Genomic DNA, 15,906 nt, shown 5'->3' on the forward strand with positions numbered 1-15,906 from the left:
ACCATTAATGGATCACAGAAACAGATCCTAAATACACAACGATGCATTATCAACACAATAGAAATGATAAATGCCGATCCCAAATGTAGCCAAGAATACCTACTGTAAAAATGTATTTAAACGCATTATTTTTAATGATTTAATATAAATGGATATCGTTTAAACAAACATGTTTATATTATAAATAACAACATAACATTAGTTTTAATATGTTATAGTTTGAAAACAGTATTTTTACCTTAAGTCTCAGTGTTTGCACAGCTGCAGCAATGATAGTAATAATCACAATAACGAAGTTTAATCATGTAAGTCGCTTTATCACAATTTTTTTTTATACATTCACATTTCACAACATAGAACAAATAATGTAGGAAACAAACCCCAAGAAAGAAAAAGACACAAACGCAGTGACGTGATACAAACATGTCCTCATCATAAGTGAATAACCACAGAAATATCACTTCATTTCTATGGGATCTGCTTTTTGGTTGATATTAAAGGAACACTTTACCCAAAAATGTCAATTCTGTCATCATTTGCTCGCTCTCATGTTGCTCCAAACCTGTACGAATGACTTTCTTCTTTGGTTCACAAAAGAAGCGAATGTGAAAGCTTAAAAAGCACCATAAACTACTATAACAGCAGTGCACACGACCTCACATGAACATATCACCTCACCTCAATAAAAAAAAAAAAAAATATTCTAAATAAAACATAAAAATTGTCAGTTCATTTAAAACTATTATTTAAAAAAAAAAAAAAAAGAATTTGTACCGATGCAAGAAAAATCTATAATAAAATAAAATTAAAAATATATAAAAAGTATTATACTATTATATTAAAATCCAATTAAAATATTAATTATAGATGTTTATTTTTAGAAAATATTATACTATTATATTAAAATCCAATTAAAATATTAATTATAGATGTTTATTTTTAGAAAATATTATACTATTATATTAAAATCCAATTAAAATATTAATTATAGATGTTTATTTTTAGAAAATACTTCTACCAACTTCCTTTATGCAAAGTTTTATTTCAGATTATTTTTGGTTAACTAGGGGGTGAGAAATTAAAGATTTTCCTTATGAAAAGTCCAACAGATTCTTACACCGAATAAAGTCATAAACGTTAGCGAGGGTTAGCAAATGATGACAAAGCTTCAATTTTTGTGTGAACTACCTCTTTAAGATGCTGATGTGTGAGAATACATGAGAGTTTATTGAAAATGTCACGTGGCATGCTGGAGAGAGAGAGAGAGAAAGTGCTGAATAAACATCTGAATTTAATTAGAGATAAACTATTATTTATTTTTAAATCATCTAATCTTCTCAACTACCACTGTATGGTTCTGCTTTAATCTATATGTGAGATTAAACAGCTAAATGGTGAAAGAGAAACAAATGTGTTTCTACTAGTGATCTTTCAGTATCACGTTGCTCTGGTTGAGCCTTCACGCAGACAATCAGCGCTTGGCATCATTTTCATTGGACTTTAATCAAAAAAAAAAAAAAGGCTGAACATGATGTTTGAATAAAACAAATTACAAATAAAAGACATTTTTCAGTTTCAATAAAAACAAAACTCTACATATTGTCAGCATTTGAGGGATAACGTTATCTGCCACATTGATTTGCCAATAAATAAAGATAAATACACTTATTTTCTGTGCCACAAATACTGCTGACAGAGATGCATTTTTATTGAACGCTGAATATTCCTTCAAAATAATAAATTAATACAACTTTGCTATCTGGTTATGGGTTAAATACATAAAAAATGAATGGTTAAAGAGAATTCACTATCAAAAACTAAGGATGTCAATGCTTCTACAGTATAAGCTCAACCAAACAGTTGACATGACTAGTCTTTAAATGTATTTTAAAGGAGGTTCGCATTGAAAAGGGACCGATACTACACACACCTCACAGTATTGGCACATGAGATCAATTCCCTAAATCTGGTTTTGTATCTGAATTTGAATTATACTTTAGTTGTTCAGCAAAAGAGGACTTCATTTGTAAGAACCACCTTTTACAATTATCTCTCACAATTTATGCAGAATACTTCTGAACTCTTGGTGATCCGTTTAATTGCTGAAATACACGAGCAGGGAGTCAAATGTTTGGACACAAGGAATAAAATGATGTTTTGAAATGTCCAAACACTTGACTGGTCACATTTCATGCTTTCGTACCTAATGTCCTCATGCACACACTCAAGATTTTATGTTATGTTACTTTTCTAGATTTGGGTCAAAACCACTTCCTCCGTCCCAGTCAGTTTCTGTAGGGGAGGAATATCGAGTCCCGTTCCCATCCAGCTTTACTGTTGATCTCTGAGCCTCACGATCATTGGCTCATTGCCCTCTCCTCTGTACAGGAAGCTGTTCGTTCCCACAGGTTGGACGTATTCCTCTGTTCTGTCCCAGTCTGAGACCCAGCTTCCTCCAGCTCCGCCCCCTCCAGTCCCCGCCCCATTGGGGTCACCTGATTGGACGGTCGCTCCGTAGCCGCCGCCCACTGGGCGGTACAGCTCTTCCGTTTCATCCGCCAGCTCATCTTCTCCTATTATTCCACATTTCTCTTCGCTCATGTTCTCTGGCTCCGCCCACGGCTGCTTCTCTCCTGACGCGAAGATGCCTGAACAAAAAGAAATGGTCACTGTGAAGCGAGATTCATGGTGTTTCATGGTTATTGTCCAACCCCCTTAAACCAAAAAGAGAAGTAAATAAAGTAAATTTTTATTCATATTTTAAATTAGCTTCTTTCTTTTTTTAAATACAGCTTGGATACATTTTTATTTCCGTTTTTGTTATTTAAGTGCATCAAGATAAACTAAAGCTTCTAAACATAAGTATATAAAATCTAATATTTAATTTTAAATAATAAGTATATACAGCAAGGTAGGATTTGTTGAATTAATGCTAAAAATAAATGTCACGATGCAAAAATGTTTTATAATTTAATTCAGTTTTTGAAATTATAATAGCATAATAATAAAATACTTAATATATACCAAAAAAATATTTTCGTTTTATATTAATATTTTAATTATTAGTATTATTATCAATTAGTAAACATTTGATTTATGCAAAATTATGTTTGTTTTTCGTGAGGTAAAGAATATAAATGTTTTCATGAGTCACACTTTTATCCAAAGTACAACACATACTACACAACACACACGCAACAAATTGAATTACAATAACTCTACAAATACAATCGGAGACAGATGGAAGGAAATGGACAGAAATATTCACCGTAGAAGATAACTCCACCATAATGAACAAGTGATGCAATGAGAAACACATACTGCCACTCCTCCCGCGTCTACAGAGAGAAACACACAGGACGAGAACGGAGGTTTATATGTGTGTGTGTGTGTGTGTAGATCGTTTTTAATCATGTGCACAACATGCATATGATCTCTGTAGAGTAAAAGCATGAATCAGCTGTAAACACATGGAGCACAACAAACGCTCTCTTCCTCCTCCTCTCTGGTTTAAAGTCAGTACCTTGTTTTTGGTCATGGCACCAACGATCAGAGGACACACCATGCCAGAGAGCGTCCCGACACCGTTAGAGATGCCCATCAGAATACTGGCGTAACGTGGAGCGATGTCCAGATGATTGACATTGAACCCTGGACGTTTGGACAGAGGTTGAGAAGACAACAGTAAAAACGGCTTACCAAGGCTGCATTTATTTGATCACAAATACAGTAACAGTTGTAAAAAATGTTAAATATTATTGCAATTTTAAATAACAGTTGTCTGTTTGAATATTTGTTAAAGTGTAATTTATTTCTGTGATGTGCAGCTGTATTTTCAGCATCATTCCTCCAGTCTTCAGTGTCACGTGATCTTCAGAAATCATGAAAATATGATGATTTGCTGCTTAAGGAACATTTTCAATGTTAGAAACAGTTCTGCTGCTGCTTCATGTTTTTTGTGGATTAAAATAAATATAAAAACTGAAGATATAAAAATAAAAACTAATTACTATAAACCTTTAATAAATACAGGAAAGAACACTGTAACATATAAAAGTTACTTTTTAATCAGCTGGGTTTTACATTACATTTTATCTCAGTTAATTTGTATTTTATTTTAAGTAACATTTTATGGTTTTTGTTTTAGTTTTTCTGATTAAAATTATTCATATAATTAATAAAAGTATTAGGACTGCACAATTTATTGAATTTCTAAGCAGTTCAAAGATGCAATTAATCGTTCAAAGTCCACTTATGTTATTCTGCGTCCTTAAAATGTGTTTTTTTTTACTTTACGTGTTTTCTTAAGGGTTTTTCCCATTATTTAAATTTTAGTTTTAGTATAACATTATAATAACATGACACATGACATTTGAGGCTTAATACTATAAAAAAAAAGTAGTGTTTTCATATAAAATAGGGCATGCAGTTGCATCAAACAATGGTATAAATATCTTTCAATGTAAATTGTGATAATTGTAATTAATAAATCGCAATTACAATTTCAAGGGAATAATCGACAGTTATGATTTTTGTTATAATAATGCAGCCCTGAAAAGTTTTAATTCAAAGGAAATCTTAAGAAAGAAGGTGTTTGTTCGTACCTGAGATGGCAAAACCACTGAATCCAACAGCAAGGACCAGAAAGGAGATGGCGACGCCCTTAGTGTGAGAGAAACCCACAACCAGAAGAAACGTGGCCTCCAACCCGAAACCTGAACACACAGAACAAGTGACGCTCCGTCAGCCAATCAGCAGCTCCGCTGGGGTCAGTCACATGACATTCATAGCTCATTTACAGCAGACCACAGAATGAAAACAGGCTTGACCTCCACAGTTCATGAGTTTCCTGACGTTGGTGGTGGTCATGATGTTGTGACTCCTCAGGTAATCGGCCAGCTGTCCTCCGATCGGCACCACGATGGTCATCACCAGATGAGGAAGAGCCGAGAGGATTCCCACCTGAAGAGAGACAGGTGATGTCTCTCCTAAAATACTTTGGGCCACTAGTCATTATTCAGTAAGAGTGTATTCTCAACAACAATGATGATGAGGATTAGATTATTATAATTGTTCAGAACACTGAATAACCATCACTGACTTTATCGTCATAAACATAACAACAATAATAATATTAACATTATTATTAGATTATTCAATGTATATTTTAATAATAATTATTATTATAAATTGTTATGATTATTATAAATTATTAACTCTTAATAACCAACAATAATAATAATAATAATTATTATTATTATTATTATTATTATTATTATTATTATTATTATTATTATTATTATTATTATCATCATTATTATTATTATTATTATTATTGTTATTATATCAATGAAGAACACTCTATAACCAAAACTAAGTAATAAAAATATGATTGTTAATATTATTATTTCGGTGATCCACATTTAACCAACACCAATCAAATTATTATTATTATTATTATTATTATTATTATTATTATTATTATTATTATTATTATTATTATTATTATTATTAAATCAATGAAGAACACTCTATAACCAATACTAAATAATCAAAATATTATTGTTATTATTATTATTATTTCGGTGATCAACATTTAACCAACACTAATCAAAATATCATTATTATTATTATTATTATTATTATTATTATTAATAATAATAATAATAACACTGAATTACAAACACTAATTAAATTATTATTATCATAATTATTATTATTATCATAATTATTATTATTATCGTCTTTGAGAGCTTTGATTTCAGAGCACAGTTTGAGACTTTATTCTTTTTACAGCAGAAACATTTAAGACTTCAGCAGAGGCCTGTATTTGCTCTCCGTTTAGTCTCATCACTGTCTAGGAGAAACATCTGAGCTTTAAATGAAGTGTTCGCATGCTCTCTCTCTCTCTCACCTTGCTGATCTCAAACTTAAACACCTCCTCGAAATACGCCGGCTGACTGATGAGCAGCAGGTAAAAGGTCCAGCTCCTGCAGAAATTGGCCACGATGATGGCGTAGACGGGCATGGATGTGAAGAACCGTCTCCAGGGAGTGTTGAACTTCTGCAGAGAGGACAATGAGAGAGCTCCTTACACTGCAGGCGTTTCTAGCATCACGATATAAACCTGTGTGTTCGTACCGTCACCGGGTTCATCAGTCCAGCCGATTCTCCGATGGCGTCTTCGATGTACTTCCTCTCCTCCGGAGTGATGGTGGGATGAGCTGCTGGACTCTCATACGACACCAGAATCCAGAACAGATACCAGCAGACCCCGAAACTACCTACAGACGGAGAGAAACCACAAGACACAGACACTGTCAGATACATGAGATGAGAGTCATGCATGTGTTATTAGTGCAAGTGTGTGCTGGTTTTCCTCACCGTATACATAGAAGACTGAGGACCAGCCTGAGTACTGCACCAGAACTCCTGCTAATGGCATCGCTATCACAGCTCCTGCATACGAGCCTGACAAAGATATCACACACACTTCACATCAGTGCATGGAGAATACACTGAACATATGGATTCATAAAAACACACACACACATATATATATATTAGTGCTGTCAAACAATTAATCGCGATTAATCGCATACAAAATAAAAGTTTCTGTTTGCATAATACATCTGCGTGTACTGTGTATATTTGTTGTGTATATAATAAATACACACACATACAGCAGATATTTCTAAAATATTTCCAAGTATTTGCATGTGTAGATTTATATTCATAGAATTTATATTATATATACATATATTTAAAATACAAACATAACATATTTTCCTTAAATATATACATGCATGCGTCTATTTTATATTCATAATATATATATAAACAGTACACACACATATACTATGTAAACAAAAGCTTTTATTTTGGATACGATTAATCGCGATTAATCGCTTGACAGGACTAATATATATATATATACACTGTATATGTACACACACAAATATATACATTAACAAATCATACAATATTAAAATAAAACAACAATAATAAATACTTTGATTCATATTATTACAAACACACATAATAAAAATTATATTTATTAGGATTAGATTTTCCATAATATTATTTTTACTAATATTAATATTAATATTAATAATAATAATAATAATAATAATAATTATTATTATTATTATTATTATTATTATTACTGCTACTACTACTACTACTACTACTGAATAATTAAAGTGACAATCATCAATTGAAAAAAAAAGACAACTACAATAACATTAGGTTATTCAGCATTCATAACCAGAAAAACAATAATGAAAATGAAAATAATAATAATTATTATAATTTTTACTATTATTAATAATAATAATAACAGTCAATAAATAACTAAAACTAATCAAAATTTGACAACAACAATAATAGATTATTCCGTGGTTATAATATTTATAATAATAATAATAATAATAATAAATATATGATTATTATTACACTGTAAAAAAATGATATGAACAATAAAGTTATGACAACGTGTTTTTACATTAACTCATCAAAATAGGTTAAGTAAATTTTACTTAATTTTTAAGCCAGTTTAATGTAAATTATAATTTTTAATTGTACAAAAAAATTTAAGGCAGCAAGAATTTTAGTAACAATAATTAAAATGATTATAGGTTACTGACAGTTTTCCACAGATATTAAACTGCTAAAAATAATGACCTCACCACAGAACGCTGTTGTGGCCAATCGGCTTCTCTCGAGGGGAGGGGCCCATTTTGCCCAGATCCCGTGGCATGCTGGGTAAGATACGCCCTGAGCAGACAACGACAACGACAGCAGATGAAGTCATAGACTATAACCAGAGCACTACTGCATCCAACAACACATTCAAAATGAAGTTTCAATGTGACACATGAACTGGAAGCCGGAAACATTTCATGGAGAGTGGTGCTTTTCAGCACTGTAATAGTACTAGAATATATTTATTTACCTCCACCAGTCCCTGTAGTATCCTGACTATAATCACACAGCTGAAGTGAATCCGTGCTGCTGAGGGAATCAACATATTCAAGACAGACGTGGCCACGACAGCAAAGCCAAAAACCCTGAGAAACAGAGAGAGCAGCTGTGTGAAGAGTGTTTTATTCTTCTGTGCATCTGAGTTCAGTGACAGCATGACTGACCTGTTCGCTGCAAATTTCTGACAAATGAAACCTCCAGGAATCTGAGTGACTATATATCCCCAGAAAAACGAGCCATGAATCATTCCTACAGTCTCTGGATCCCAGGTGAACTGAGCTTTCTGAAACACAGACACATTTGCTATTTATTTCATTTTTTGGTGCATTTTGTTAATAAAAGCAACATATTTCATTTTAAGCATGTTTGAGGCAATGCAATTATACCTGAAGTATTTTTTATGCATTATTATTTTTATCTTAGTTTATTTGTTCATCAAACTATGCACATAACTGCATTATGCAAAACTAAAATGCAAAATATTAGACAATACTGTAACATATTAGTTTTAAATGTTTATTGTTGCATGTTGTTTTACATTCTACTCTTTTAGTATACAAAACAATATGTTGAAATAAAACAATTAATTGAACACTTAATTAACTTCTAATTTAGTTGATAAATAAACGTAAAATTAAAAAAATGTTTCATTTTCATTTAGTTTTTTCATGATGTGCAAAAATAAGTAAAAGATGAAATATAAAAAAAAACTGAAATAAAAAGTAATAAATACACACACACATACATATATATGTATGTATATATGTATAAAATAGCAAAAACACAACCTATTACAAATTAGTAATTATTAAAATCAGTAACTATTAAAACTTTATGCAAAATGGCAATTTTATGCCAAAATATTCAAGTCTAGACACAACAATTTGAAAAAGAGCTGACTAAATTGCAGAAAATCTAGTTGGTCGAAAATGTATTTGGTTGTTGGTTGTATTTAAATTTGTTGCCATATAAGCTATTACATGACAGACATAGATTTAAGATTCAACAATGAAACAATAATTTAACAAAAAATATAGACTAAACAATTTTCTATACCTATACAACTCTATAAATACGCACTTGATACAATTTGTTTATAGTTTTTCTGGGTCTGTCTTAGAAAAGTTCAGTTTGTCCTATAAAAAAAAAAAATCAGCCATCAAGTTAAAAATCTATAAATGTAATTGTAGCCTGACTGTGACACAAAATTTGGCATTGAAGAACATGAGACAGGTATGGAAAATTCTGTTCTCACTCACCACAATGTACGGTTTGCCTTCTTTATAGACGGTGTGGTTGTTCACCATGCTAACGACGGCGACGCCCAGATTACAGCGGATGCCGAACGAGATGCAGAACCCCAGACCTGATAATATGGCAATGATGTAGCGGCGCGGGAGACCGAAACATGTGCAGTCCACCACAGGAAGCTCCTTCTCCTCCTGCAGCTCTGGACGCCCTTCTGCCGACAACTCGATCGTTTCTCCATTCTCCTGACGCTTCTCTAGGACCCTGACAAACACACATCAACACATGAAACACCACTAAAACCTTCAGAATCAGCTTCCTGTGGAAAAGAAAACTCATATCAGAACATTGTAACAGGTTCCGGAATCATTGCGCGAACCAAAACATTCAATTATACATGCTCCAAAGTCCCAGAAGTTTCTCCAAAGTTCGAATCCGTTTTGTAAATCTTTTTATTCAGATTTTAAATTTGGAGCGCTTCGAAGAGCGTATCGTGAATCATTTGATTTAGATTGGAACTTCGGAGCGGTTTCGCAAATCTTTTGGTTCACATTGAACTATTTGATTTAGATTGGAACTTCAGAGCAGGTTCGCAAATCTTTTGGTTCAGAACGGAACTTCGAAGCGTGTATTGCAAATTATTTGATTTAGATTGGAACTTCGGAGCGGGTTCACAAATCTTTTGGCTCAGAACGGAACTTCAGAGCGTGTATTGCAACTTATTTGATTTAGATTGGAACTTCGGAGCGGGTTCACAAATCTTTTGGCTCAGAACGGAACTTCGGAGCGTGTATTGCAAATTATTTGAGTTAGATTGGAACTTCGGAGCGGGTTCGCAAATCTTTTGGTTCAGAACGGAACTTCGGAGCGTGTATTGCAACTTATTTGATTTCGATTGGAACTTTGGAGCCGGTTCACAAATCTTTTGGTTCAGAACGGAACTTCGGAGCGTGTATTGCAACTTATTTGATTTCGATTGGAACTTTGGAGCGGTTTCGCAAATCTTTTGGTTCAGAACGGAACTTTGGAGCGGTTTCGCAAATCTTTTGGTTCAGAACGGAACTTCGGAGCATGTATTGCAAATTATTTGATTTCGATTGGAACTTCGGAGCGGGTTCACAAATCTTTTGGTTCAGAACGGAACTTCGGAGCGTGTATTGCAACTTATTTGATTTCGATTGGAACTTCGGAGCGGGTTCACAAATCTTTTGGTTCAGAACGGAACTTCGGAGCGTGTATTGCAACTTATTTGATTTCGATTGGAACTTTGGAGCGGTTTCGCAAATCTTTTGGTTCAGAACGGAACTTCGGAGCATGTATTGCAAATATTTTGATCCTTCTATACATTGTGAAGAACTTTATTTTAAGAGTGTTCTACAAATACCATGGTTGAACTAAGGTTAGTGTAGCAAAAGCAATGTTAACTTGTGGTTACCATGTTTTTTTTTTTGTTTGTTTTTTTTTTGAGAAGTCAAACAATCAAAACATCTTTGAAACCGCTGTAATGTTGTTGGTTTTACATAATCAAAAACTGTGTCATTATTTGTCAGATTAATATGCTAACATGAAAAAGCTCTCTTTATAAATTATGAGAATGTTAGCTAACATAGCTATAAATAAAGACTTTAGATGACATGAAACTAGTCAAATGTTAATCATAAAAGCAAACATTTTGGGGTAGTTGGTTGGAGATGCTGTAATGTCTGCTGCTGTCTCAGCAACGTCAAAATCACACATATAAAAGTAGTCCCATATCAAAAAGATGATTTAGAAAACTTTATATCATCATTTATATTAATTTACATAGCGATAAATGTATACCACTAACTCTTACTAAATGACAATTGTATCTTTTTTTCTGCTAAGGGTTTAAAGAGAAACATCTGGAATTGTTATCTATATGAAACAGATGGAAAAACACTCCAGTAAATATCCTGAGCTCTGAAAGAGCAACATCTGAGCGATCAGTTCCCTTTTTGACTACTGTAGCTTATTAAGTAACAAAAGCAAATAAAACGACTGCATTTTATTAGTAATATTAGATAATTTTAGCTTTTTTGGCAAAATGTCTCTGTTGGATGTTCACCAGCACTCATAAAACAAAAATATGAAGCAGAAATGAAACATTTCCCAGATCACATTCATAATGAACCGACATGTCACATCAAATCCAGATTAAACACACCATAACATGCTATGAGAGCAGCAGTTTCCACAAACAGCACTCAATCACATTAAATATTCATTATTAAATCAAATTATATTTTTTTGGTGTTTGTCTGTACAAAATCCATTGTTTTTATTGTGCATGGTTGCAAAAGTGTTGCTATTTAGTTCCTAAAGTGTTTCGAGTGGCTTTAGCACATTGCTACGTGGTTGTTTAGGTGTTTCTGATCACTTAGTGAAGTAAAAGCATGATTTGAGGAATAATTCATGTTTGGAGACAAACGCTGGTGGATGATGCCTTTATTACTAAATGTTTGACCATTTCTCTAACCCTAAATATAAACAAAAGCTTGACTTGAAGACCACAAAAATGAATTCTATTGTAACATTTTTCTATCAGATGCGTCACATGTGACCTTTAAAGAACTGACGGTCCAGATGAATCTGTGATGAGTGTTAAGTACAGGCATGCAGCGCTCTTACTGTCAGGTTACAGCTCTACTGCAGCGCTGCTGATGAAATAATAATGTTCCTCAGAGCCTGAATTATTGATCAAACTTTCTATTTTAGTCTTTTTCTGCCTCCCTTCTCCTCCTCCATCTCCCTCCCCCTTCATCTATCCATTCTTCCCTTCTGTTCTCCTCAATCCGTTCTGTACTCAAGTTTCTGACCATCTCTTTTACAGTTATAGAGGTCAGTTCACTCGCAGTGAAAGAAAGGCCTTGATTGAGAGATCCTGATGGATTTGACTGAGATTACAAACACAACAATCCTGTTTAGAATTGAGATGTATAGCTGTATTTAAATATACAACTATTACAAATGTTTTTTTTTTCATTCAGAAAGATGAAAAAATATATTTATATTATTATGATGATGATTATTAGTTGATTAGATATATAGTCAAAGCACTAAAATTACCAACTAAAACTAATAATTCTAAATAAAAATGGTAACAATAAAACTGAACTAAAAAGAAATTAAACCTAAAAAGTTTTTTTAATGCCATTTTTTATGTAATATATTTGCATTAAATATATTAATATTTAATGCAAATATATTCCCATTTCATAATTTTTCTTGTTACACTGCAATAAATAAATTTATAAAATATATAATTCGAAGTGATAATAAAACAAAAACTTACTGCAGTACACTTCACAAGAAAATACTATTTCAGTCATTTACATGTTTCATTGCAACTATTTGTGCAACTTACTTACGGTTTTTGAATGAAAATAATTTCAAAGTAAATCCTACTTTACATTTTTTTCTGGGTGGTTTTATATGGACAGAAATCCTGAATTTTCACACATTTCTGCCAATTTTCAGATTTACCTGCCCTTCAAATGTCACAAAAAAACACTTTTTATGTCAATCTCATTACTTCATATATTATTCTTTTGTTAAATTAAAATTATTGTAGTATAATTGCACATGCACAGAAGTAAATTTACCAAACACAAAGAGGGTACACTAGTGAATGCATTTGTTTCTGATCACTTTATATGTCAGTCACCATCACTTTCCATTTAAATCTTCAGTTCCTGTCCAGAATAAGCTGTGAAGAACACCAGACTTTCTGCTGATGCTCAAAAGTCTGGCGAGACACTTTTATCTGACAGGACTTACAGAAACACTTAGTACAGCTTCAGTCCGCTGGAGTAACGCAGGGTTAAGTGCCTCGGTTTAGACTCATACAGCACAAAACCTGAGCTTTACCCCAACACCACACCACAAGACTCAACAAAGAAATGTTTAAACAACAATAGACAGAAAAGACATTAGAGCCAGACAAGCATGGCATCATCTCGAGAGCAGACAGATACAAGTTTCTATCACTGCCGAAGGATAGTGTTTTGGCTGATATAATAACCTGTTGATCTGATTTGATCTGATTACAGAGGAATCAATGCGAGAGAATCGAGCTTTTAAATGGCCGTTTATATGTAACAACATCCTTGCATTGTCCAGGAAGAACTAAGAGTTTAATGACAATGTCCAGACCAGTAATAGCAGGCGTGACATGGACGACCGAGCGCTATGACTTATGGGGCTTTCCAGGAGCGAGCGAGCGAGAGAGAGAGAGAGAGAGAGGATTTAACTAGCTAGCAGCAGGTTAGTTGGAGATCTATTTCAGGACTGGATTTACGTGTTAAAGACATGTCCAGAGAAAACAGACAGAGAGAGAGAGAGAGAGAGAGAGATTGTGTTTTTCTCCGTATGTTAATAAAAAGCTGATTCCATCCTTACACTTCACTGATTTAAAAATACTAACATATTCATCTGTTTATACCATTATTTAAAAATAAAGGCTTTTTGTCCTTGAAAATTAAAAAAAAGAGTTGTGTACTTCATCAATCTGTAATCAAAAGTTTACTTTAAATGTGCATTTTTATCTAACTTTGTTTTTTATTTACTCATAGAACATCTTGCAGGAAGCTATAATGCAGAAAAGTATTAGTCACCTTTGGTATTCTCGTAATTATTCAGTTGAATCAAATATCATATCAGATGTTGAATATCATGAATTATTAATAGCCCTATTAATACTTAAAAGTATTTATTACAAAGCAAATCTGACCTGTGATTTTACAGAAACTGTTTTAGAAGTAATTTCACATTCAGTTCTATAACTTTCTGATTTATCAAACAATCTCCACTTCAGTTCACTTTAATACATCTTTCGCAATTAATTATATGCATCATCTTAAATTATCTAATGCTTGTTATAAATGCAGAGTTCTTTTGAAATACATTATGAACCCTGTTTGGCTTTTCCAAATTTTAATGAAAATGTGAGGGAAGCATACATTATTAATTGTAAATTATTTAGTATAATTTCCTGTTCTCAAAAGTAAATTAACCAAGAAGTGATAATCTCACAATAAATAAATATATAAATAAATAAAAATAAATAAATAAATAAAAACGGGGAATAAATGCAAAAAATCCCCAAAAAGTGCATCTATCTATCTATCATTTCATTTTACAGTATTTATGGCATTTTTATTTTATACACGTAACAATAAAATTATATATATATTACTGTTTATATTTCTATTATTACTATTATTTACTGTAATACTGTTATCATATTTATCACTTTATATATAAACATAACGTAAAATACTGCGATTTGAAAAATGCATAATTATATTATGCACATTTAAATATATATTAATATGCATAAATAAAACATGACTTAAATATGTAGTTAAGTCATGTTACATTAAGGTCATGTATATTTGAATAGCAGTCAGACTAAACAAAACTGTATCGTCATTTTGCCAGGACAGTTTTTGATTCTTCTTATTAACAAACAACCTATCGAGCGTGTTTCAAAGTCAGCATCTTTAGACAGTCATGATGCAGAACGGAAGTGGTCACCTGACAGGTGAAATGTGACGACACAGACCGGACAAGAGTCGCTATTAATAGAGTCCAGTCGAGTTAATCTGGTCGTTCCGAACACACGCGTTAACCGAGACACACATATTATACAAAAACTACACAAATGAGCATCTTCTCAACTTATGATGACCGAAACAAACACCAGCACTGACAGACTGACAAAAATCACATCTTCAGTATACTCTGTCTATATTGTGTTGACGGTCATGGAGTACACTAATCCACCAACATTGAGTAGCCTACACTTATTTTTTATACTAAACGCTTGGTTAACAACGATCATTATTAGGCCTATTATTATTATAATTTTTTTTTAATCAGAACTCAATCTCATTAAGCTATCTTAATTCTTTAAATATGCATCATTTGTATTTTGCACTAATAATACGAGCATATAAACCAGCTTCGGTATTTCTTTTAAAAGTTGAATGAAGTTTCGTCTCTTACCGGTTTATCCGTCCAAGTGTTTTCGCCGCCGCTGCTTTAAAGCGTTCAGGTCTGACCTCCATCCTCTACAACTCCACCGACGGGATTCTGTGTGCTCCTGCTCCCCCTTCCACCTACAGCTCACACACACACACACACACACACACACTAATACCCTCACACACATGCGCAGGCGCACACATACACAAACTTCAAACGTGTAACAAACGCGATTCCAGGAATAGCGTTCTCCAAGGAAAACAGTCGATCGATTCATGGAAAGTATGAAGTGGAGGACCGAACAAAGACAACGAGAGCAGCATTAATGAGTCTAAACAACTTTATTTTGCGAGTTGCACCAAGTAAAAGCTGTTATAGAGTGAGAAAAAAAAATAGTTGAAGTGTTAAACGGAGTTTTTAGAGCCGCTGTGGTTTAATGAACATGAATGGAGTGTCACTGTCCGTGGTGCTGAAATCAGATTACAGTAAATCTGCAGGAGTGAAGAGCAGCGTGTTCACATGACTAAACCCGTGTGAGTGTGTGTGTGTGTGTGTGAGAGAGAGAGAGAGAGAGAGAGAGAGAGATCCCTGTAAGAGGATCGAGAGATGCACACTCCTAGTGGACAAAATACGCCACTACAAACAACTTACAACTCAAGAAGTGCTGAA

At 33.1% G+C, this 15,906-nt stretch overlaps 1 protein-coding gene across 1 annotated transcript; it reads right to left on the reverse strand.

Moving 5' to 3' along the window:
- Positions 1 to 296: 296 nt before the first annotated feature.
- Positions 297 to 15,365, reverse strand: slc17a7b (solute carrier family 17 member 7b). The gene is made up of 13 exons (XM_052596641.1): positions 15,259 to 15,365; positions 9,243 to 9,495; positions 8,148 to 8,266; positions 7,955 to 8,069; positions 7,689 to 7,776; positions 6,385 to 6,471; positions 6,142 to 6,284; positions 5,915 to 6,064; positions 4,830 to 4,962; positions 4,605 to 4,715; positions 3,524 to 3,651; positions 3,269 to 3,338; positions 297 to 2,648 (listed from the first exon to the last, which is right to left on the reverse strand). Exons 1-13 carry the CDS (start codon positions 15,318 to 15,320, stop codon positions 2,332 to 2,334), a joined length of 1,776 nt encoding a protein of 591 aa, XP_052452601.1. The 5' UTR covers positions 15,321 to 15,365; the 3' UTR covers positions 297 to 2,331.
- Positions 15,366 to 15,906: the final 541 nt, after the last annotated feature.

This window comes from Carassius gibelio, chromosome B24, assembly GCF_023724105.1.
Source record: "Carassius gibelio isolate Cgi1373 ecotype wild population from Czech Republic chromosome B24, carGib1.2-hapl.c, whole genome shotgun sequence".
Lineage (NCBI taxonomy): Eukaryota > Metazoa > Chordata > Actinopteri > Cypriniformes > Cyprinidae > Carassius > Carassius gibelio.

Coding starts and splice junctions, on each gene's coding strand:
- slc17a7b (XM_052596641.1), bottom strand. CDS start 15,320: ATGGAGGTCAGACCTGAACGCTTTAAAGCAGCGGCGGCGAAAACACTT. Junction 6,065..6,141: donor GACTGATGAACCCGGTGACG/GTACGAACACAC, acceptor TCCTCTCTGCAG/AAGTTCAACACTCCCTGGAG. Junction 4,963..5,914: donor TTAAGTTTGAGATCAGCAAG/GTGAGAGAGAGA, acceptor GTCTCTCTTCAG/GTGGGAATCCTCTCGGCTCT.